Raw genomic sequence first — 22650 nt, forward strand, 5'->3', positions numbered from 1 at the left:
TTACTTGTCGATGTTCCGCGGTTGGTTCGTGCGCGAGCGGCGCGTTCCGGGAAGACGAGTGGATTTGGTTCGTGGCCGTCGGAAACAGTGATCAGCTGCTTCGTGTGATGGCAGCGGGGCCAAGCTGCGGCCGGAAAGTGGAGAGAAATCGGTCTCGTTCTCCGTGGCGAAAAGTCTCAATGCCTTGGCGAATATAAACTTGCTCTTCTGCAGGGATGAATAGCGGCGGAGCAGCTATGATTTGTGGGAGCGGAGGAAAAGTCTGTGGATAACTCGGCCGGCGAGTATTCGACTTTTGCTGCGGTCCTTTCAGAGTAAAGTTCAAGTAAAAAATTAAAAGGAGTTGAATGAAGTTAAAGTAGAAAAAATATTTAAAAAACTACAAACGTTTGTGGTTGTTCCCTTAAGTGTCTGGATCATCTGGAGGGAACCTGGAGAGGTTCTGGTCCTATCTTCAGTGCACGGGGAAAATGAGCAATGATTTGGGGGAGCTCTCGGTATTTATCACCTGAGAAGTGTCCGGCCTCCCTCCTGGAGAGGGCCGGGGGTCTTGTTGGCTCTCGGCCAATAGAAGGCCCAAGTTGACCTCGGGCCCCGGTCAAGACAACATGGCCGCTCTGTCAAAACCCTGGAGGTTTGTCTCCTGGCAGAGAGCAAAACTCTAGACAGGCCTTGAAAAGCACACGCAGGCCTCGTTTACGATCCTTTGTCTAAGCTCGATCCCCAACAATAGTCAGGGATGCTGGATGAGAGAGAAAATAGCAGCTGATTTGACAGCTCAGCGTGTCTACAGTGATGCCGAAACGCTCAGGGAAAGTGTTTCTGAATTCAAATGCTCGGGATCAGACGAGGCAGAATTGAAATGGAACAGTGGACAGCGAGGCTGTTATCCAACTAGTTCCCTGTCAGGCCGTGAGCATTCATCAGAATGAGATGTAAATTCAGAAGAGAAGGAGGTTTCCCCCCCCCCCCGCCCTTTGTTGTCAAAAATAAATTCTTTGAGAAATGTTATCACTTGTAGCATTACAAGGGACTACTTTGGAGGCCCAAGGGGAAAAGGACCCAGAAGACCCGATTGACGCAAACCGGCCCCTCCTCCAAAGAAACACAAGACACATGATAGACAATCTAGTCTTCAACAAAAACTCTAAGATTACAAAGCTTTTGGCAGAAAGACAGTAGCATGGGGCTGAACAGCAGATACGTACACGCATACAGATGGAACCCTCTGTCTGTTCTCTGCGTTCATTTCGTCCGTATTTGTACACGAAAGCTTATGGATATGGATGAAATTGACCAAACAGAATAGTATCACCATAAATCGTGGGGGGCAGTGTAGTCAATAGTTTAAGTGAGATGACCGTACGATATGAGCATCTGTCTCAAGAGTTTCATTTTTACAACCTCCTTCACTGTCGTCATGTTTGTTATTGTCAGAAACTCTCTACCCTTCAATCCCCTCCAGTGTATATGTTGCATTGAATCTCTTTTCGTATGTAAAAGCAGCATAATTGAGCCTTTTGGGGGTTTCTGACCATGGTGTCATTTTGGGTGGATTCTACACTTTAAGGGGGTCTGAACAAAAGTGTCAATGCTGTGGATCAGCTGTTCTCTGGGGCCCTCTCTCAGCTGGGGGCCCTAGGCTATTGCTTGCTTTGCTTACGCTGTTGCAACGCCCCTGCCCTTATGTACATTACAGCTCTTTCTTAAAACTATTAAATCCACATGATGATATTTTGACCTAACATCCTCTTCACAAAGGAAATGTCCTCCCTTAACAGCGCTTTGTGGGCTGTAGAAGGGCGTGTGGGATTGCAAAGAGGAACAATGTGGTCGCCTGATCATCAGCCACGCTGCTCAAACAGCTGACTGATAGAGTTGACAGTATTGGTTTGTCCTTTTAGCAAAGGGAGGCTCCGAAGATGACTCATTCACCAATGTATAATCAGTCCATTTTGAAAAGGTGGCTCCGTGTAAACAGAGACCAGCTTTGTCTGGGAATGAGTTTGTGAGAACGGTGTCCTGTTTCCTCGCTGGTGATAACATATTAACATTGCTTTTGTTTGTGATATTTATTCGGCTTCTTAGGGAGGAGCATTAACACAATAGAGACCAGGATGCAATGCATGCAATATTACTATTATGGTAGCATTGATTTAAATAAAAAAAATGCTAAACAACAGAAACACATCAAGCTATAAATGTGTATAAATGTATTTGTAACAGAAAGCTCACTTTATAAACAGCTGTTGTGGTACTTATATATATGGGTGCATTAACCAAGCAGGGAGGGTCTAAGAAATTAGCACATGGAAAATGTACGATCCAGGATTTTTCTGTCTTCACCCATCTTAGAAACTTGATTTTGGCCCTTCTGCACCCTGGTAAAATTCTTGCTTTATAAAGTAAAATAAAATGTATGAAAGTAACATCGTGAAAATGTGTTTATCTATCTAGAGAGAGTTTGTTATTATCCCTGTTCCAATCTACTTTGTCACTCTCACATTATTCAAGATCATCTCATCAAGGACCTCATCCCACCATTTCTACCTGAAGAGCATCTCCCTCCACCTCGACACCAGCAGCAGCCATGAACTGGTCTGCTCTGGAGGTCCTCCTCAGCGGGGTCAACAAATACTCCACTGTGTTCGGCCGCATCTGGCTGTCCATGGTCTTCGTTTTCAGGGTGATGGTGTTTGTGGTGGCCGCGCAGCGCGTGTGGGGTGATGAGAGTAAGGACTTTGTATGTAACACGGCCCAGCCGGGCTGCAACGTGTTAGCGACTCCATCTTTCCCATCTCCACATCCGCCTGTGGGCCCTGCAGCTTATTTTGTCACCTGCCCATCGCTGATGGTGGTCGGCCACGTGAAGTATCGGAAGAAGAAGGACACGCAGTACACCACCACACACAAGGGCAACCATCTCTATGCCAACCCTGGGAAGAAACGTGGAGGGCTGTGGTGGACCTACCTGGTAAGAACAAAGGGAGTGAACGTTGTTTTATTTGGTCTTAACTTGGATATTGTTTGATGATGTGACTCCCAGTTTAACCTTCATTCATCTTCCTCATAGGTGAGTCTGATTTTCAAAGCAGGCTTTGACGCCGGCTTCCTCTACATCCTGTACTACGTCTACCATGGTTACGACATGCCCCGCCTGTCCAAGTGCTCCCTGGAGCCATGCCCCAACACGGTGGACTGCTACATATCCCGCCCCACCGAGAAGAAGATCTTCACCATCTTCATGGTGGTCTCCTCTGCCGTCTGCGTCTTAATGTGCATCTGCGAGATGATTTACCTCATCTGCAAACGCTTTCAGAAGATCCTCAGGAGGAAGGCGGAGTCTGACAGGAGGATGTTCACCCAGAATCACGAGATGGTGCCGCTGGCAGCGCCCAGGTCAGTGTTCAGGTCCAGATCATCAATCAGAGTGGATCCTACGATATCTGTCCGGAACCTTAGTAACATCAAGGCTGAGGAGTTAATTGAGAAACAATTATGTAAGGCTGTGTTGGCCCATTTTATGTGAAACCACACTTCAGCCTACATGTGCCATCAAAGCCTGAAGCAGCATGTCCCTCCAGGACTCCGTCTCCCAGGGGCCATTAAAAACCAGAGCAAGGAACTCAATGTCCCAGAGGGCATCAACTTCACACAGAGGGGTGGAAACCCCCCCCAGGGACACAGGTTTCAACTCCCATTGGTCCCTCTGCACCCCATGACCTGTGAGGTCACCGGGCCAATATAAGCTAAGTTCTCCAGCTTCTCGATCTCTTTTTCTAAACTCCCTCAACGGGGAGAAGGGTAGCTCTCTTTCTAAACTCCCTCAACGGGGAGAAGGGTAGCTCTCTTTCTAAACTCCCTCAACGGAGAGAAGGCTGTCGAGTCTTCTTTCTACACTCCCTCCAAGGAGAGAAGGCTGTGGAGCCTCTTCTCCAGCTCACATCTTCTCTTCCCATCCAACTCTTCGAGAGGAGCACAAAGGTGCAGCTTCCAGCTCATCTCACCAAGGAAACCTCCTCGCCCCCTCCAAGCTCTACCAACGTCCTAGCAGCGACTCGATGTCCTGCTTGCAAACTTCAGCCAGCAACCGAGCTACACCGCTCAACTGAAACCAGCCAGACGACACAAAACTGTGAACTGCACAGCAACTTCCTTTTTCCCCTTTCCACGGACTGGTAACACAACTGGGCTTAATAATTATACTAGGCTAAGCAAGACTGTTTATTCGATTCTGTGTGAGGTTTATAAGTTTGATTTGTGGTGTTGTGATATTTTGGGTACAAGTTATTGAGAAAGTAATGTTAGTCTGTTATGCTCTTCACAGTCTTTCGTTGCATCCAATCTAGTAACTTTCTCTAATTTGGCACACACACAGACACACGCATAACTCTTCACCTCATTATCTCTACAGGTCGTAAACATTCCAATAGGTGGGGGAAGGGTGTTATCTCTTTGGCCAGCCACCATCTTGAAAGCACGCTGACTCACACAGACACACACACATGTATACACACATACCTATCTTTGTTGAGCAATTATACCGTTAGTAATTTGTGTTTTTATACTTTATTATATTCATAATAAATGTTTTTCTTTCACAAATGTTTTTTTATTAATGTTGCATAAGTGAATTTCGCCAACCTCTACACTGTCAAGAACCCCATATCTTTCAACTTAGCTAACTATTTATATGGTAATTTTGGTTATAGTTATTAATTTAATTGTTAATCAGAGTTCCAAATTTGTAGTTAGAACCTTAATCAATGAGACTTAATCAATAAATTGGCTATCTTTTCCCTTCCTTTGAAGGGTGGTGCCCCCGAGGTAACTTTAATCAATTAAAGTTATTATTTAATATTAATAATAAAATATTAATATTTAATATTTTTATCTTGATAACCAAATTTATTGAATGCCGAAAGGCACACCATTTTATGGTATCACGTTTGATGCATTATGGCACAACAGCTGTTAATGTGGCAGCGACCAGGTTGAAGAACTGAATAAAGTTATCAAAAAGCTAGAATACATGGAGAACTGCAGCTCAACGCCAAAGAGATTTCCCCCAATTCAGGGGATTTCTGAGGCAGCGTTTTGTAAATATGATCATGTTGAATGACTTTGTGCAAGAGCACAGACCTGGTGCCTACAAATTAAGTCCTCAAAAACAGAGGATTACAAAGGAAGTTTTTTATTGGTTTGTGTGTCTGTGATTGAGTGTGCAGATGTGTGTGTACGTCTTTTTGTGTATTACTATTGGCCTGTGGCAAACTTAAAATAAAATGTAATTTCAAATGTGGTGCAGTTACAAACTGCCCCCTAATGAATTAAACAACATAAAGCACACAAAGCTCTGCTTTAGCGGTAACATAGTAATCTGAAGAGATAACTTGAGAGGTTTTTGTTCTTAGATATGTACTATAAAGAAAATGGTCTTTATTATGCTCTTCACGACTTCACAGCTCTTCACGACTTCAAAAAGTGAAGTAAGATTCAAGATAATATATTTCTTTGTACATTTTGTATTTATTGTTATCTATAAAGTTATTTCAAAAAATACCTGAGTGTATGTGTTCCTTTTGATTAATTTGAAAAATATACATGAATCAATAAATATCTGCATGTGTGTGACTTCACTGATATAGGCCTGCCTACACTGTTCACATATTTGTACAGTATTTATGTATTTATCTATGCATACCTTTGCAGTATCATCCATTCTGTAAAGATTACATCATGATAAAAGAAAAGAGCCATTAAAAAATAATAGGCTGGTATATAGAAAAAACAAACTGGTTACATATTGGGACAATACATACATATACAACACCAGTAAATTATTTATTGGTATATTTTAGGATTATCTTAATATTCATTAATCTAAATGGGATTAAAATAAATCCCTAAAATATTCATTATCAAGTCAAAACTCAAGCAGACTCCTGGCAAACCCTGTAATTACTACAGGATCGAACAGTGAGTTAACTTTGTCGGTGTCACAAAAAAAGCCCACTTTATTACTCACAACAGAGATTAGTACAATGAATGAATTTGAGTACAAAATAAATATGTACAAAAATAAAAATGAAATGATGAAGGAATGTTTAGTGTGTCTATATATACATACATAAATTTGCATATATACACACACATATATAAACATATATATATATATATATATATATTTATACACATACATATACATACACACACACACACACACACACATATATATACACACACATATTAACACACACACACACACACATACACAACACACACACATCTAAACACAAACACATTGAATATAATGTATATTGAATTTGTTCCAAGCTGTAGTGTTTTTAAAAAGGGGAGACAATTTTTGTATGTATAATAATACACTTGGTCGATAATTAAGACTAAAGTAAAATATTAAAAAAAATACATTAAAATGCTTTTTCTTACGAGCTGGAATAGTTCCCACGGCTTTTTGTTCCGGAGACAGTACAATTAAATCAAGTATCGGTACACTCATGTACTGTCGTCATCGTTTTTCCGTCTCCACCATCCAATCAGGAGCAGGGGACGCGGGTGCGGTTTTGACAGACGCCTGATGGTGGGAGGGCGGTTTGTTGAGGAGTATCAGAGAGACAAGACACAGGACTATGGCCAGGATGACTGTGTCAGCAGTGTTTGGATGTTCGGTGAAAAGCTGTGCAACAGTTTACATCAAATAATAACACCATATTTTCTACAAATGCTTTTGTGCTGTTTGTTGTGAGAGAAAGAAGCTTGAGAGGTTTTGTGTGATTCATATTTTCTTCTAGGCTCATTCTCTTTGATTCCCCACTTGTTTTGTTATTGCACACAATAATGGGCCTTTGCAACTCACTTAGTATCTTCAGCATCATGAGGATATTTGTAAGCTCAACCAATCAGTCTGGGCCAAGTTAATCTTTTGGGGTCTCTGCCCTATAGAAAGATAGAAGTAACAAGCCTCTAGAATTGCCAGCAGGTTACTGTAGAAACTATCCGGGGTGCCGAGATGTAATCCACCATTTGAAGAGATTCGGTTAGATTGTGCTTTCCAGAGGCAGAGTGGGGGAGAGTGGTGTCGATCTGGCTTCCTGCTTGTTTTGTTTCTTGTTTCTGCGACGTCTACACTTTCACAAGGGGTTTTTGCAGAAAGGTTGCTTCACCTGAAATGGTTTTGCTGCTGCTCGGGAAGAAAACATCCGGTGATATATCCCTCTTCACCATCCAGCTTCCGTAAAGAACCCTTGTGAACCCTCATTATTCTGCAGGCCTCTCTTGAATGGTCTGCCCTTGTGACTCACAAGAGTGTGCGGCCTCCTATACCTTTCAGCTTTCTTCAGATACCTGCTAGTAAAAAGGTGTCTGAATCCCACTCTCCTTTTCAGGGTAGAGAAAAAACACTTAGTCTCCAAAACTTTTCGAATTCATTTAAGAAAATTGATCCTTTCTGTATTCAGACAGGTGAGTCAGAGAATGAGCGGTGTAGCCATTCAGGAAATTTAAAGTCTTGGCAATGTGTGGAATTCGTTACCTTAGAGTTCATCTAAGGTCAAGAATGAATCAGCTCTCTTTTTCCTCCGCCACCACATTAGAGGGAGTTTAAGCAGTGGTGCTGTTAAGCTCTGCTGCAGCGACTGGAAATACTTCTCTGTTTTGTTGTTTGTCAGCTTGACCTCGCTGTGTAAAGCTCTCAGCTCTACGGTGGCAAACACAGAGGTTTACTGTTTGTAGATAATCTGAAGTAATGTCATTTAAACTTAGTTTTTTTGTGTGAAATATGTTTTACGCTGGACAGGGTTACATGTTATCAATAGTTTCACAGTTTCAAGCTAAATCAGCCAACTGTTAAATTAGCTACATCACCATTCTTAAATAGTTTTGCGAGCAAGAACTTAATCTGGAATTTCAGTTGTCATATACTTCTATACATTTTTACTAGTGATATTAGTTTGCATTGTTAAGCATGTCACCATAACTCCTTACCTACACCGCTAAAGTAGAAACGTAGATCCATTTCAGGTTGGCATAGCCGACCTTTAAAACGGTCGCCATATTAAACTGGCTAATGAGAAGAGCTAGAGGCATGTCTATCTCATAATCTGGCATGTGATAACGCAGACGTAGTTTATTTACAGTTGGAGTACAGACAGGCAGGTCTTCCAAAGGCAAGCAAGATATGAAGTAAGGTTAGTTAAAGCGTGAATACTACAAGACAAAATGACGTTCTGGCAGAGAAGTGGTTATCGAGCAGTCCTGAAATAGGTGTGGAGAAGATCGCAGGATGTGGAACAGGTGTGTGGGAGAACTGGCGACATTAGCATGAAGCAGGGGCCATGCTCAGCCAGCACATACACACTATTGTACAAGGCAAATACAAGCCATCCTATACCCAGGAAGTAACCACAAAACCAGCAGTGAATTTGCATTCTCATGCTTCTCTGAAGTTCCCATTTCCCGAGTTGTGAAGCCGTTGGTGAGACGTCGGTGTGTCCATGAGCTCTGAAGCTGATATGAGAAACAAAACTTGGACACTGTTTAGAACTGATTGTAAAATTATGCAAATTGGTCTATAAGGGATGACGTCAGCAACTTGGGAACTCGATTACCAAAATGTTTTCGCCAATAGGGAAGTAATTTTTCTCACTATGGCAACAGCACGTGATTGCACCAAGTGTCCATATTCCAAACAGGTAGTCATGTGTGATCTGTTGATAATCTGGTGGTATGTGAAAAGTCCAAATGTAGTCTTAATGGCTATACTGGAAGAACCTCTATTGTTGTTACATCATTGGAGAGATAGCATAACTAAGAGACGTTTGAGGAGACAATAACATTCAAGTCCAACCATCATTTTCTGCTAATGTGGCTCCACCAGTCCATTTTACCTTTGTCAGAGCGACCAACCAACATTGTCCTGATGATAACCATCTGCACAATGATGATAACAAATGAGTGCAGACATACCACACATTGCAAAAACAGTAGTGAAAACCAGTTAGCTGGATTAGAGGGCGAATTTAACAATAAAACCCATGTTCAGACTCAACCCCCCCAACAAAACTCTTAATTTCATGTGGCACAGTTGTGAACAGCGAAATAACCAAACATGTTCACATGTTATGTTCGCTCCGAGCTACTTAACACTTGGTGGGTATGGATGGGCTCACTCTGATAGGCTGAGCATGTTCAGCAGTGTGCTGAAGTGGAAGGGAGTATTAAGAAAAATCTACAAGTGGTCATGCAGCTATAGCTTTGATATGCAAATACAATTTCTTAAATCCCACCAAAAAGCTGCTGCTGCTTTAAATAATAAATGTGTCGGTCGATGCAATTAAATAACGCAGGAAAGCTTTGTTTCCACGCAATTAAAACCAGTGATGACGCCCAATTCTGGTGCTTTGTCTTGGATGCTGCCTTTTCTCTCTTTCACAGATGATGCTGCGGCTGCTTTTTTAACAGGCGAGATGAGATCCTCCGTTTTTCTGTCTACTAAACATTTCTCCTCTCGCCCTCTCTGCTCCACAGAAATAAACTGCAGCAACATGATGGAGCATTAGCATTCCCTAGAGGCCAATGGAGGTCATAACATATCCTTTATAGAAAAGGCATTCATCTGTCTGTCTGTTTGATCTCCCCCCTGCATGTCTGCTTCGTCTCAATGCAACACAGTATAATATTGAACGATATTGAGCCAGGTGCAGTCTGTTTGAGAGACTCACTGGTGTCATGTAAAAGCTGGAACCTAATGAGGAAACCTGCTTTGTGGCTTGTAGGGAAGTCAGGTTCGATTTTGTCACACCCTGACTGAAATTACTGGGTTGCTCATTTCATCTGCTTCAAATGGTAACAACAATGTAAAAACCTAGAAAACAGATAATGCATTTTTTTTTTATTCACGGTATATATTTAGAAAGTGTCTCTGTCAGCATATCACTTGGAAACTAAAGAAATGAAATCCAACCTACAAACAATGAAAAACAAACCAGGATGTCCGGGGCTTTTCGGAGAAATCCCTCCCTCCTGTGGTATGTAATTGTTTGTCATGATCTATTAAGCGATTTCCTGAACGGATCAGTTTTCATGTCATGTGAATGTTCGTTTTGATTTCGTTATGAGTGTGTGGGGGTGTGGTTGTTTGGCTCAGGAAGGAGACGATTTAATTTTGTGCTGGGGAAACTTTTGATGTTTCCCAATAGGGATAATTCCACTGCATTTTCTTTCACTTTTGATTCAAAACTACTCAGATTCTTATCACACTTTCATTTTTGAATAGGCTAAGAAGGGGCACCCAAAATCCCCAGTTTTAATTTTGTGGATGTAAAGTCATCTCGGTGCTTAGGGGCAGTAAAAGCGAGCTGATGAAGCAGATACTAAGTGGGATCTAAAGGTTAAATGCTTGAAACCAGCATGTTCATGTGCTCACACTCACAGACTAGACTTTGCTGATTGGCATCAGTATCACATCATAAACAACACCATGCAAATCTGTTATCTCTCATATTACAGATCCTAGCTGCCTGATGCTTACCTTTTCCCCGAAATGCCTCTAGTCTAACTATCATTATTACATTATTTTACATCGCCGCGTCCAGTTTGTCTGTAAAGCTGTTTCTTCTCTTTCACGTTATGCAGGTTCTCTGCCACATGTCACACGTTTGCCCTTGAAACCACCTGCAACATGTTTGCCAATGCTAAACAAGTTGGAATTACCCGTGTGTGAGAGCATGTGTGTGTCTGTAAGTGAAGCTCCACCCTCCCCTCCGGTCGGTCCACGCCTCAGCCTTAAAATACTCAGGTAACACTCTCAAGTCACTTAACATCGACTCGACAAGGTCCTGCCGGGACACAACTCAGGTGGCCGTCGGGAAGCGTCTTTTTACAAGGCTTCCCTCTGACACAGGTAAGGTGATTCAGCTTTGTGTATAATTGTACATGCTGTTAGTAATTATTAGATGAAATAAATTAAATTTAGTGTAAGTGAATTTCCTCTTAATTTCACATGAGAAGAATCCAAAATGTAATGTGAGAAAAATGAGATGCTAAAAGTGGAAGAACATCGTTAGTTACTGTTCCTCTTCTATCACACCTGGGGAGGATGTTGTGCGGGGGGGGGGGGAGCCACACACACAAAGGAACGAGTTTTGTTAAAACAGTACTCCTCTGGCTGAAGTGTGCAAGGGGAAGAAAGTCAGGGTCGGAAATGAAAAGGCAAGGGGAGCGAGAGACAGAAGAAGAAAGAAAAGCAGTGCTGGGAAGAGGTAGCAAAGAAAAGACCACACTCAAGAGAAATCCAACCCCACCTTGTTAGCGAGGAGCATTGACTCATACAGTCAATGCTCATTAAGACAGGAGGAGGAGCATTGACTCATACAGAGCATTGACTCATACAGACACCGATAGGTTGGTCGATAGGAAAGCATTTGCAACTCGCTCAACAGGTTGAGCGAGTCGGTGTCAAGAATCACTCTGTCAGATGAGCTGACTCTATATAGGTGCAAATAAAGCTGTGGACATATTGATGATGTTCACTCAAGATCAAACAATGTATTCAAGGAGGCCTCACACCTCACCTGTTTGCATGATCTTGAGAAACTTTATGATTGTTGACTTTTCCCACAACTCTGTCAGACTCCTACTGCAAGAGGATGCACTGTAGAGCTGTATTTGCATGGCATTGAGTATGTAAATTGTAATCAGAGACCTTACATAACCAGAGGCTTCTCTGTTGAGAAATCGTGATACGACTCTTCTGTCACAACAAGAGGAAAGACAAACACTCCGCTAAAGAGGAGACAGACGAGCGCGGCTGCTGTTGCTGAAGACGGCAACATGGCAATCTAGATCAAACGCGAATAACAAATAGTGGTCCACCTGTGCAATATCCCCGAGACAAGATATACTGTTGTCTCTGAGGTTTTCTCTCCCATCTGGGCTGAGTGTCACCTCAGAGATTGTGTCTGTGTAGGCGCGATCGGATGCTTGCATGTTTGTGCAAAAGCTAAAATAAACATTTATAAGATAAACATGCAATTTATGTTATGTAGGCTACCATTTTTCTAAATGAAATGACAAAGCTGAGGATTGAAGCTGAGAATGGTAGCAACTGCCTCGTCTCAAGGTAAAACTGCGGAACGTCGCAGCCTCAGAGGCTCAGGCTGACTCACATTTAAAGATTAATATCACCGGCTGTATTATCCACTTAGGAGGCGAGATAAAGTGGAGGTAACATTGGCCGTGATTAAAAGTCTGTCATTGGCGTTCGGTTGCCTCTGTCGTGATTGTGAGGGCATTTATTGAGCCAACTCTTCTTATGCTGTGTAATTTAATAGTCAGGGATGCTGGATGAGAGAGAAAATAGCAGCTGATTTGACAGCTCAGCGTGTCTACAGTGATGCCGAAACGCTCAGGGAAAGTGTTTCTGAATTCAAATGCTCGGGATCAGACGAGGCAGAATTGAAATGGAACAGTGGACAGCGAGGCTGTTATCCAACTAGTTCCCTGTCAGGCCGTGAGCATTCATCAGAATGAGATGTAAATTCAGAAGAGAAGGAGGTTTCCCCCCCCCACCCCGCCCTTTGTTGTCAAAAATAAATTCTTTGAGAAATGTTATCACTTGTAGCATTACAAGGGACTACTTTGGAGGCCCAAGGGGAAAAGGACCCAGAAGACCCGATTGACGCAAACCGGCCCCTCCTCCAAAGAAACACAAGACACATGATAGACAATCTCATCTTCAACAAAAACTCTAAGATTACAAAGCTTTTGGCAGAAAGACAGTAGCATGGGGCTGAACAGCAGATACTGTGGTGGCAGTTTCTGTTTAATAATCATACTCTATTGTATAATAATACACACATAACATTGTCTCTAGGAAAGTTCAACTAAATCACCTGCAGGTGGGCTCACCCCACACAGCCACCTAGTGTGACGTGTATAGAATGAGCACAGAGCACAGGAGAATCACTTCACTTATACAATCAGAAGCCCCTCCCCGCGAGGAGCCAAAAGGTATACTTCAGTCTCTTGATGTCTGACCAGGTTGGGCAGAGTTCCTGTCTCAGATCTCCGTCTCACCCCCCTGGTGTGCCTTTCTGGTGTGAGACAATCTGTCTCCGAGATCCCCTATCTAGATTTACAACATCAAAAGACTCAAGTCCTGTATACAATGCAGAGTTCCCCTCACCCATCTCTATCAGACACACTAAGTAACCCCTGCAGTGAAGCATTTGCTAAGACACACATGTGGGGGTCATAAACACTTCCTTCTGCAACTTCCCGTAGTTAAGTCACAGAAAACACATTTGTTATCTACTTCTTCTAAATACATATCTGTTCTTCTATTAAACATTACACCAATGCAAAATCTGCCATTACAATTCCCCCTTTGAGCCTAAAAGGCTCAATATCCTTTATACATCTTTATACCATCTCATCATCCTGAAAGGGAAGCATCCAGGATAGATGAGTTTCAGGAAGTTGAACATATTGTCCAATCATAGACTTGATTAAGGAAATAACCATAGTCTTAAACTCAAAAGACAATACAACAGTTCAACAACACTAGTACACACATGAAAAATCAAATAGGTTTCAACAAACTTCAATAACATATTTTGCAATCATTCAAAAGTAGGCGTGACCATCAATTCCGCCCTTCAGGAATCTAAGTGTCCTTGTTCTTTCTCTGGACAATAGGTCATTTAAAATTTGAAACGATATGCATCATATTGTCAAAATGTTCACTGTGTGTGTTACCCAATTCGTCCTGATTATGTGACAAACACCTTCTTGGCTAGCATCTTTTCTCAAAGCCTTTCTGTGATGCAGAGTCATTCCTGACCCTAGATAGTGGGAGAAAGAGTTGGAAACCCAGCCCCCCTCTAAAGATGTTAATCTTCCATCTCCAGAGCAAACTCATCTGTTTGTGTGTGTTCTTCACAGTGCTCCCCCCTGGGGCAAGTCCTCCAAAACCTTTCATCTGGAGACACTCACACTGTGGAACTCTCATCTCTTGATTACACACAATGAGTTGAATCTGTAAATGAGCTTGGGTCTTCTGGTGTCTTCATGGTCTCAAACCATGCATTCTCCAGGCTTTGTCAGTTCATCAGGGAAGTCGAACATGAGTTCTCCTTTTGTCCTGACTCCGATGCTCAAGTTATATTTCGCGTTTTTCTTCCTGCCAAGGTTTCACATGCCATATTATTGGTGGCAGGACGACGATGACGGTGTTCATGAACAGGGAAACCATCTTTTCCTCGAACTGCATCCCAGTCGTCCCATCAGGTGTCGTTGTTTTCCCCTTCGGCGCTATTGTATCAGCAGTGCCCTCGCCAACCCCCTCTTCAAAGTGTTGCCTCTTCTTGAGATTAGAGACGTGTGGCCCTAATCATTTCCACACCTCTCCTTGCTTGCAAACACGAAACAATTGAAGGCTGAAGGCTCGCACACTGACACAACGCACGCTCCGTCCTGTAGAATCCACTCGTGGCTCCGGAAATCCTCCTTCAATGGCTTGCATGTCTCCAGGTTGGCCTTCACTTCCGTCTGTGTGGTGAGAGGCACTTGGTTTGCACTCGTTCCATCGACGTGCTCTCCTGGTTTCCTTCTCACGTCCTTCACCACAATCCAGTCTCCTGGTCTCAGATCATGCAGTTCCCTGTCTATGGATTTCGGTAGGGAGTCCATCACCTGCCTGTGGATTTTAAAGAGTACAGGGGATAGGTTTACCCAATATCTACCAATTCGTTTTTCAATGTGCTGTTGTCTCCTTCCACTGTTTGTTTCTTTCCACTGCCCGCCACTGGCGGGATGATAGGCATGATGTTGCCTCGTGTCGATACCCATACTCACCAGCATCCTTAAAGCTGTGCTTACAAATGGTGTACCATTATCAGTGGACATCTTTTTGGAATTTCCCAACGTGGAATGAGTTCTCCGAGCAGTGTCTGCGCCACTGCTGAAGAATCCTGTTTAGATGTGGGGAAAGCTTCTACTTGCATAGCATACATGTCAACAAGAACAAGACAGTATTTATTTATTTATCTAACTTACTCAATTCAATTAAATCTTTATCAAATTCCTCTATAAATGATCAAACTGTTTGCTTGGTGGTGGATTGTTCACTTTGTGGAATCCGGATTTCTTTACCTACTTTAATTGTAATTCAATTACACGACTCAGATAAAAAAAGTTTTATTGAGTATTGTTTAGAGTGTTGTTTTGTACACCCAATATATCTATATCTATATTCCTCCCTTTTGACACACTGACTACAGTCATGTGTCAATTCAAACTAATGAAGAAACATACATAAGTTAAACAATATCATCCATGCGACCCACATCATAAGTCTGTCATCCACCAAACAGACTGTTATCCACCAACAGTTTATTCCTTAAATTTATTAAATTAAATCTGTATTCTTACAAAATTATTTAATTGCGATTGACCCTTGTTTATAGCTCCTATAACCTACATTAAGTTAATCATTAAAAATCTTTAATACGCTCTCCTCATTTGCAGACTGCATACAGTTTGCATAATAACACAGCATCCATCAGCACACAGATGAGTGTGAAGTGAAATAGGTTCATGAATCTCCTATTCAATCAACTCGGCCAAAATCATTTGCCACCCCCATGCAAACCTGCTATTAGTGTTGCTCTTGACACTCTTGTCACTAGCGTATTTGCATTCTTCAGTCAATGCACAATAGTGTGATGGGAGTGGTTTAGCCTCTATTGTATCACACAGTCGTAAACCCACTTGGTTATCTCAGTTGCTGCATCCTTTGATGCTGAACTTATCACCAAACAACTATCACTTCTGCATAATTAGCTGTTTATCTCTTAAAATCTAATTCTAAACTAGGAGAAAAAACTTTTTTCTCTTTAGTTAAGAAAACTGCTACGCAATCATGTGGCTATCCCTACTGATGTAGGGAAGAGAGTCGCATAGTTAAAAAAACATTGCATCTCTAAATAGTGATGTCTATCATCTAAGGCAATACTGTCCCATATCTGAGCCACCTGGTTGTTAAAAGGTGGGAGGTATTTTGCTCAAGCAAAATCATCCTATCAGCATATTGGCACCAGTAAAGTCATATATCACAGCGTCACATATCACACATCAAATATCACAGCTCTCTCAGCAGTTGTCGAAACTCTAAAACATTGTTTGAAGCTCTGCTTCCTTTGTTTTTCCTTACAGGAAAAAAATAGTGTGTTAACAGACAATCTTTACATATTCCATACGAGGATTCAGATATTCTTTTCTAGTTGGGTCTTATCCCTTGATCAGACCCAAAAACATATTTGTGCCCGGTCCACAAACATGACGGTACCTGTTTCAACTCAGGAATATCATTACTGTTTACACCAAAACTAAAAATCGTAATATATTTTATCAAAAAATTTACCACATTCAGGAATGAGTTCAACATTCCTAATTTCATTTATCACTATGGAAAATCGTTTGCGATTAACCTTTAACCCTCTTTAAAATATCTTATTGGTATTAAATGTCTTTTCCCCTCCAGTAGTATTTTAATCAAAAGTTGATATTTTAACAAATCTTTTAGTCAATGAGTCTATCAAACCTACTAAGACAACACAGTGTTTACTATCTCAATACAACCAACTTACTTTATCCTTTCTTTAATTCACATCCTCTATAACCTTTTTAAACTTAATTTGCTCTTACTTAAAAGTCCGCTTCTCTGAGTAAATAACATCTATGTTCACATTTGTCTGAAGTCTCTCTGCCTCTGCCTTTCGCAAGAGGGTGTTACTTCCAGAGAGTAGAAAAGAGTCTAGACCTCCCATTGATATGCTAGTGTCAAATCCCCCTTTCTCTATCTAACAAATGCAGATGTTATTTGGACTCCAGTTACCTCTAATGCCCTGCGGTGTTTAAAATTTAACATACTACTCAATGAACACATCAAATCTTTACCCATAAGATTTATCAGGCAGTGTGGTAACAGCAAAAATGAATCTTAAACAATCTCCTTCAACCACATCATGAAAAATAGCAATTGTACAGTGCATCTCTCTATCACTGTTGATAGACCTGTTGCTCCAATCATTATGAGATATCCAACATTCATTCTTGGAGTAATATCACTCTTCACATCTATTAACTGATTCCGGTTCCTGAATCTACAAATATATGTGATGTCTCTACCACTCACTGTGATTTGTGTGTTCGGGCATTAGTTTATACACATCATTGTGAAAATATTTAGCATAAAGTACAGTAGGCCTCTCTCTACTGATCTTCTAATCAAGCTCACAATGGTCAATAGCAATCTTAATCATCTGTTCTATGTCTAACATTAATTCACATGGTGTGTGTGTAACCGTGTTCTTACTTTAGTGACGTGCTTGAAACTCTCTCTCTCCATCTCAGTGTCCTCACCAGATGAATTCCTTCACTGTCCCCAGCTCACCGCTAATCAATCGCACTGTGTGCGCTGCTTCCCAGGGCATTCTCTTGCCCACCTCTTGGTGGAGCTGAGTCCAGATCAGAATCTAGTCGGAGACACTGAGACTGGAGATTATTTCAGTTCCTGCATATTCACTTCAGTTAAACAACATCCATACACTCTTCAATCCAGCACAAATATCCCTACTTTCATTTTCCTTTTTCTTTGTCCTCTCTACTTCGTTCTTATTCTTTCTCTCTTTTCACACGCAGTTTAGTTTTGAGTTACCAAAGATAATTTAAACTCAAACTTCCCATTAGAAAAGACACAGTCATCCTCTCTATTTTAAACCTATTTTCTCAAATAGGTTGTCTCAGCAATTGTGAACCCGACTCTCATTTTATAAATTTAACTCTGGTTTGTTCAGCAGAATACGAAATTTGGAAAATAAAGTTCTGCTTATATGGGAAAAGAACTTAAAAGTCTCTTAATTTAATTTTTTAACCAAATCGTTTCTATCTCTTAAAAAAAATTATTTTAAGATTTGTTATGAGGTTGTTTATTTTTCCTTTTACTATTAGCTTTTAAAACGCAATTATACCCCAAATATATTTAAACATATACTCACCTTTTTCTCCAGTTCGAGGATTCTCAGATTCCTCTCTTTTTCTTTTCTCCTCTGCTTTCTCAGCTGAAATCCTCAGCTTAAATACTCAGTTTAGTTTCATCAAATTCTACATGTTTCTTCTTTCACAGTCACACATATCCATCAACAAAATTTGTTAAGTTTAGTTTATTAGTGTTTTAGTGTTAGTAACCTTAAACCTTCAACCAACACCAAAATGCTTTAAACCTTCAACCAACCTTCAAAAAATGCTTTTGTAAGGAACAATAAAAACCCATCTCCAATATAATGTTGTCAATTGTAATTACCTCTTGTAATTCCTGATCACTTGGCAAATTTCTCCATTATTGTTCCTACGTTTTTGATTCCTTAATACATTTTAAATACTCTGCCTGATATAATGCCTTAGAGAAATCTCATATTCACACTTCTCTTTAGCACCACGCATGCAGGTACAAAATATACTGGAATTATCAGATTTTCAACAGATTGCTGTACTGAGACGATCCGGACCTGGCCTTGGTCCTTCCGTCCCAGCTACACCTCTATTGCAAAATAATAATAATATTACTATATATTAATAATAACTACTAGTCATGAGCCCGACATCAGAGCCCAATCTTATCTATAATATTTGACCTTTTCCTAAAGATCGAAACCTGAAGCTTCCTGGATCCTACACCGATTTCCAAAACCTTGCCATGCAGACACGTCTGTCCCTCAATACAATGAATGAGTGAATCTCTTTTTCCTGGACCTTTTCCTAAAGATCGAAACATTTTAATTTTACTTACCCGAGAGACAATGCTTGTTTTCCAGACCAGGTCCGTTGGATCACCTCAGTGAGTGCACTCCTGGCTCTCAAGCATTCGGCCCTCATTTTGTTGAGGTATGAGTCCCAGACTTTCCTCAGCATTGAGATCCAGAGTGTCTGCTCACACGAGTGATCCTGCCAACAACGCCAAAATTGTGGTGGCAGTTTCTGTTTAATAATCATACTCTATTGTATAATAATACACACATAACATTGTCTCTAGGAAAGTTCAACTAAATCACCTGCAGGTGGGCTCACCCCACACAGCCACCTAGTGTGACGTGTATAGAATGAGCACAGAGCACAGGAGAATCACTTCACTTATACAATCAGAAGCCCCTCCCCGCGAGGAGCCAAAAGGTATACTTCAGTCTCTTGATGTCTGACCAGGTTGGGCAGAGTTCCTGTCTCAGATCTCCGTCTCACCCCCCTGGTGTGCCTTTCTGGTGTGAGACAATCTGTCTCCGAGATCCCCTATCTAGATTTACAACATCAAAAGACTCAAGTCCTGTATACAATGCAGAGTTCCCCTCACCCATCTCTATCAGACACACTAAGTAACCCCTGCAGTGAAGCATTTGCTAAGACACACATGTGGGGGTCATAAACACTTCCTTCTGCAACTTCCCGTAGTTAAGTCACAGAAAACACATTTGTTATCTACTTCTTCTAAATACATATCTGTTCTTCTATTAAACATTACACCAATGCAAAATCTGCCATTACAATACGTACACGCATACAGATGGAACCCTCTGTCTGTTCTCTGCGTTCATTTCGTCCGTATTTGTACACGAAAGCTTATGGATATGGATGAAATTGACCAAACAGAATAGTATCACCATAAATCGTGGGGGGCAGTGTAGTCAATAGTTTAAGTGAGATGACCGTACGATATGAGCATCTGTCTCAAGAGTTTCATTTTTACAACCTCCTTCACTGTCGTCATGTTTGTTATTGTCAGAAACTCTCTACCCTTCAATCCCCTCCAGTGTATATGTTGCATTGAATCTCTTTTCGTATGTAAAAGCAGCATAATTGAGCCTTTTGGGGGTTTCTGACCATGGTGTCATTTTGGGTGGATTCTACACTTTAAGGGGGTCTGAACAAAAGTGTCAATGCTGTGGATCAGCTGTTCTCTGGGGCCCTCTCTCAGCTGGGGGCCCTAGGCTATTGCTTGCTTTGCTTACGCTGTTGCAACGCCCCTGCCCTTATGTACATTACAGCTCTTTCTTAAAACTATTAAATCCACATGATGATATTTTGACCTAACATCCTCTTCACAAAGGAAATGTCCTCCCTTAACAGCGCTTTGTGGGCTGTAGAAGGGCGTGTGGGATTGCAAAGAGGAACAATGTGGTCGCCTGATCATCAGCCACGCCGCTCAAACAGCTGACTGATAGAGTTGACAGTATTGGTTTGTCCTTTTAGCAAAGGGAGGCTCCGAAGATGACTCATTCACCAATGTATAATCAGTCCATTTTGAAAAGGTGGCTCCGTGTAAACAGAGACCAGCTTTGTCTGGGAATGAGTTTGTGAGAACGGTGTCCTGTTTCCTCGCTGGTGATAACATATTAACATTGCTTTTGTTTGTGATATTTATTCGGCTTCTTAGCAATGCAATGCATGCAATATTACTATTATGGTAGCATTGATTTAAATAAAAAAAATGCTAAACAACAGAAACACATCAAGCTATAAATGTGTATAAATGTATTTGTAACAGAAAGCTCACTTTATAAACAGCTGTTGTGGTACTTATATATATGGGTGCATTAACCAAGCAGGGAGGGTCTAAGAAATTAGCACATGGAAAATGTACGATCCAGGATTTTTCCGTCTTCACCCATCTTAGAAACTTGATTTTGGCCCTTCTGCACCCTGGTAAAATTCTTGCTTTATAAAGTAAAATAAAATGTATGAAAGTAACATCGTGAAAATGTGTTTATCAATCTAGAGAGAGTTTGTTATTATCCCTGTTCCAATCTACTTTGTCACTCTCACATTATTCAAGATCATCTCATCAAGGACCTCATCCCACCATTTCTACCTGAAGAGCATCTCCCTCCACCTCGACACCAGCAGCAGCCATGAACTGGTCTGCTCTGGAGGCCCTCCTCAGCGGGGTCAACAAATACTCCACTGTGTTCGGCCGCATCTGGCTGTCCATGGTCTTCGTTTTCAGGGTGATGGTGTTTGTGGTGGCCGCGCAGCGTGTGTGGGGTGATGAGAGTAAGGACTTTGTATGTAACACGGCCCAGCCGGGCTGCACCAACGTGTGCTACGACTCCATCTTTCCCATCTCCCACATCCGCCTGTGGGCCCTGCAGCTTATTTTTGTCACCTGCCCATCGCTGATGGTGGTCGGCCACGTGAAGTATCGGGAGAAGAAGGACACGCAGTACACCACCACACACAAGGGCAACCATCTCTATGCCAACCCTGGGAAGAAACGTGGAGGGCTGTGGTGGACCTACCTGGTAAGAACAAAGGGAGTGAACGTTGTTTTATTTGGTCTTAACTTGGATATTGTTTGATGATGTGACTCCCAGTTTAACCTTCATTCATCTTCCTCATAGGTGAGTCTGATTTTCAAAGCAGGCTTTGACGCCGGCTTCCTCTACATCCTGTACTACGTCTACCATGGTTACGACATGCCCCGCCTGTCCAAGTGCTCCCTGGAGCCATGCCCCAACACGGTGGACTGCTACATATCCCGCCCCACCGAGAAGAAGATCTTCACCATCTTCATGGTGGTCTCCTCTGCCGTCTGCGTCTTAATGTGCATCTGCGAGATGATTTACCTCATCTGCAAACGCTTTCAGAAGATCCTCAGGAGGAAGGCGGAGTCTGACAGGAGGATGTTCACCCAGAATCACGAGATGGTGCCGCTGGCAGCGCCCAGGTCAGTGTTCAGGTCCAGATCATCAATCAGAGTGGATCCTACGATATCTGTCCAGAACCTTAGTAACATCAAGGCTGAGGAGTCAATTGAGAAAAAATAATGTAAGGCTGCTAATGTGGCAGCGACCAGGTTGAAGAACTGAATAAAGTTATCAAAAAACTAGAATACATGGAGAACTGCAGCTCAACGCCAAAGAGATTTCCCCAATTCAGGGGATTTCTGAGGCAGAGTTTTGTAAATATGATCATGTTGAATGACTTTGTGCAAGAGCACAGACCTGGTGCCTACAAATGAAGTCCTCAAAAACAGAGGATTACAAAGGAAGTTTTTTATTGGTTTGTGTGTCTGTGATTGAGTGTGCAGATGTGTGTGTACGTCTTTTTGTGTATTACTATTGGCCTGTGGCAAACTTAAAATAAAATGTAATTTCAAATGTGGTGCAGTTACAAACTGCCCCCTAATGAATAAAACAACATAAAGCACACAAAGCTCTGCTTTAGCGATAACATAGTAATCTGAAGAGATAACTTGAGAAGTTTTTGTTCTTAGATATGTACTATAAAGAAAATGGTCTTTATTATGCTCTTCACGACTTCACAGCTCTTCACGACTTCAAAAAGTGAAGTAAGATTCAAGATAATATATTTCTTTGTACATTTTGTATTTATTGTTGTTATCTATAAAGTTATTTCAAAAAATACCTGAGTGTATGTGTTCCTTTTGATTAATTTGAAAAATATACATGAATCAATAAATATCTGCATGTGTGTGACTTCACTGATATAGGCCTGCCTACACTGTTCACATATTTGTACAGTATTTATGTATTTATCTATGCATACCTTTGCAGTATCATC

General features: G+C 41.5%; 2 protein-coding genes across 2 annotated transcripts; both read left to right on the forward strand.

Annotated features, from left to right (window-relative positions):
* The first annotated feature begins 2575 nt into the window (after positions 1-2575).
* LOC118125142 (gap junction beta-4 protein) lies at positions 2576-3529 on the forward strand. Its single transcript, XM_035183517.2, is given in 4 exon segments — positions 2576-2796; positions 2798-2826; positions 2829-2974; positions 3074-3529. Coding segments are annotated over 4 exon segments (837 nt in total). The 5' UTR covers positions 2576-2590.
* Positions 3530-10760: 7231 nt separating this feature from the next.
* LOC118124936 (gap junction beta-4 protein) lies at positions 10761-22493 on the forward strand. The gene is made up of 3 exons (XM_035183160.2): positions 10761-10921; positions 20903-21368; positions 21468-22493. Exons 2-3 carry the CDS (start codon positions 20979-20981, stop codon positions 21891-21893), a joined length of 816 nt encoding a protein of 271 aa, XP_035039051.1. The 5' UTR covers positions 10761-10921; positions 20903-20978; the 3' UTR covers positions 21894-22493.
* Positions 22494-22650: the final 157 nt, after the last annotated feature.

This window comes from Hippoglossus stenolepis, chromosome 17, assembly GCF_022539355.2.
Source record: "Hippoglossus stenolepis isolate QCI-W04-F060 chromosome 17, HSTE1.2, whole genome shotgun sequence".
In the NCBI taxonomy this organism is placed as follows: Eukaryota; Metazoa; Chordata; class Actinopteri; order Pleuronectiformes; family Pleuronectidae; genus Hippoglossus; species Hippoglossus stenolepis.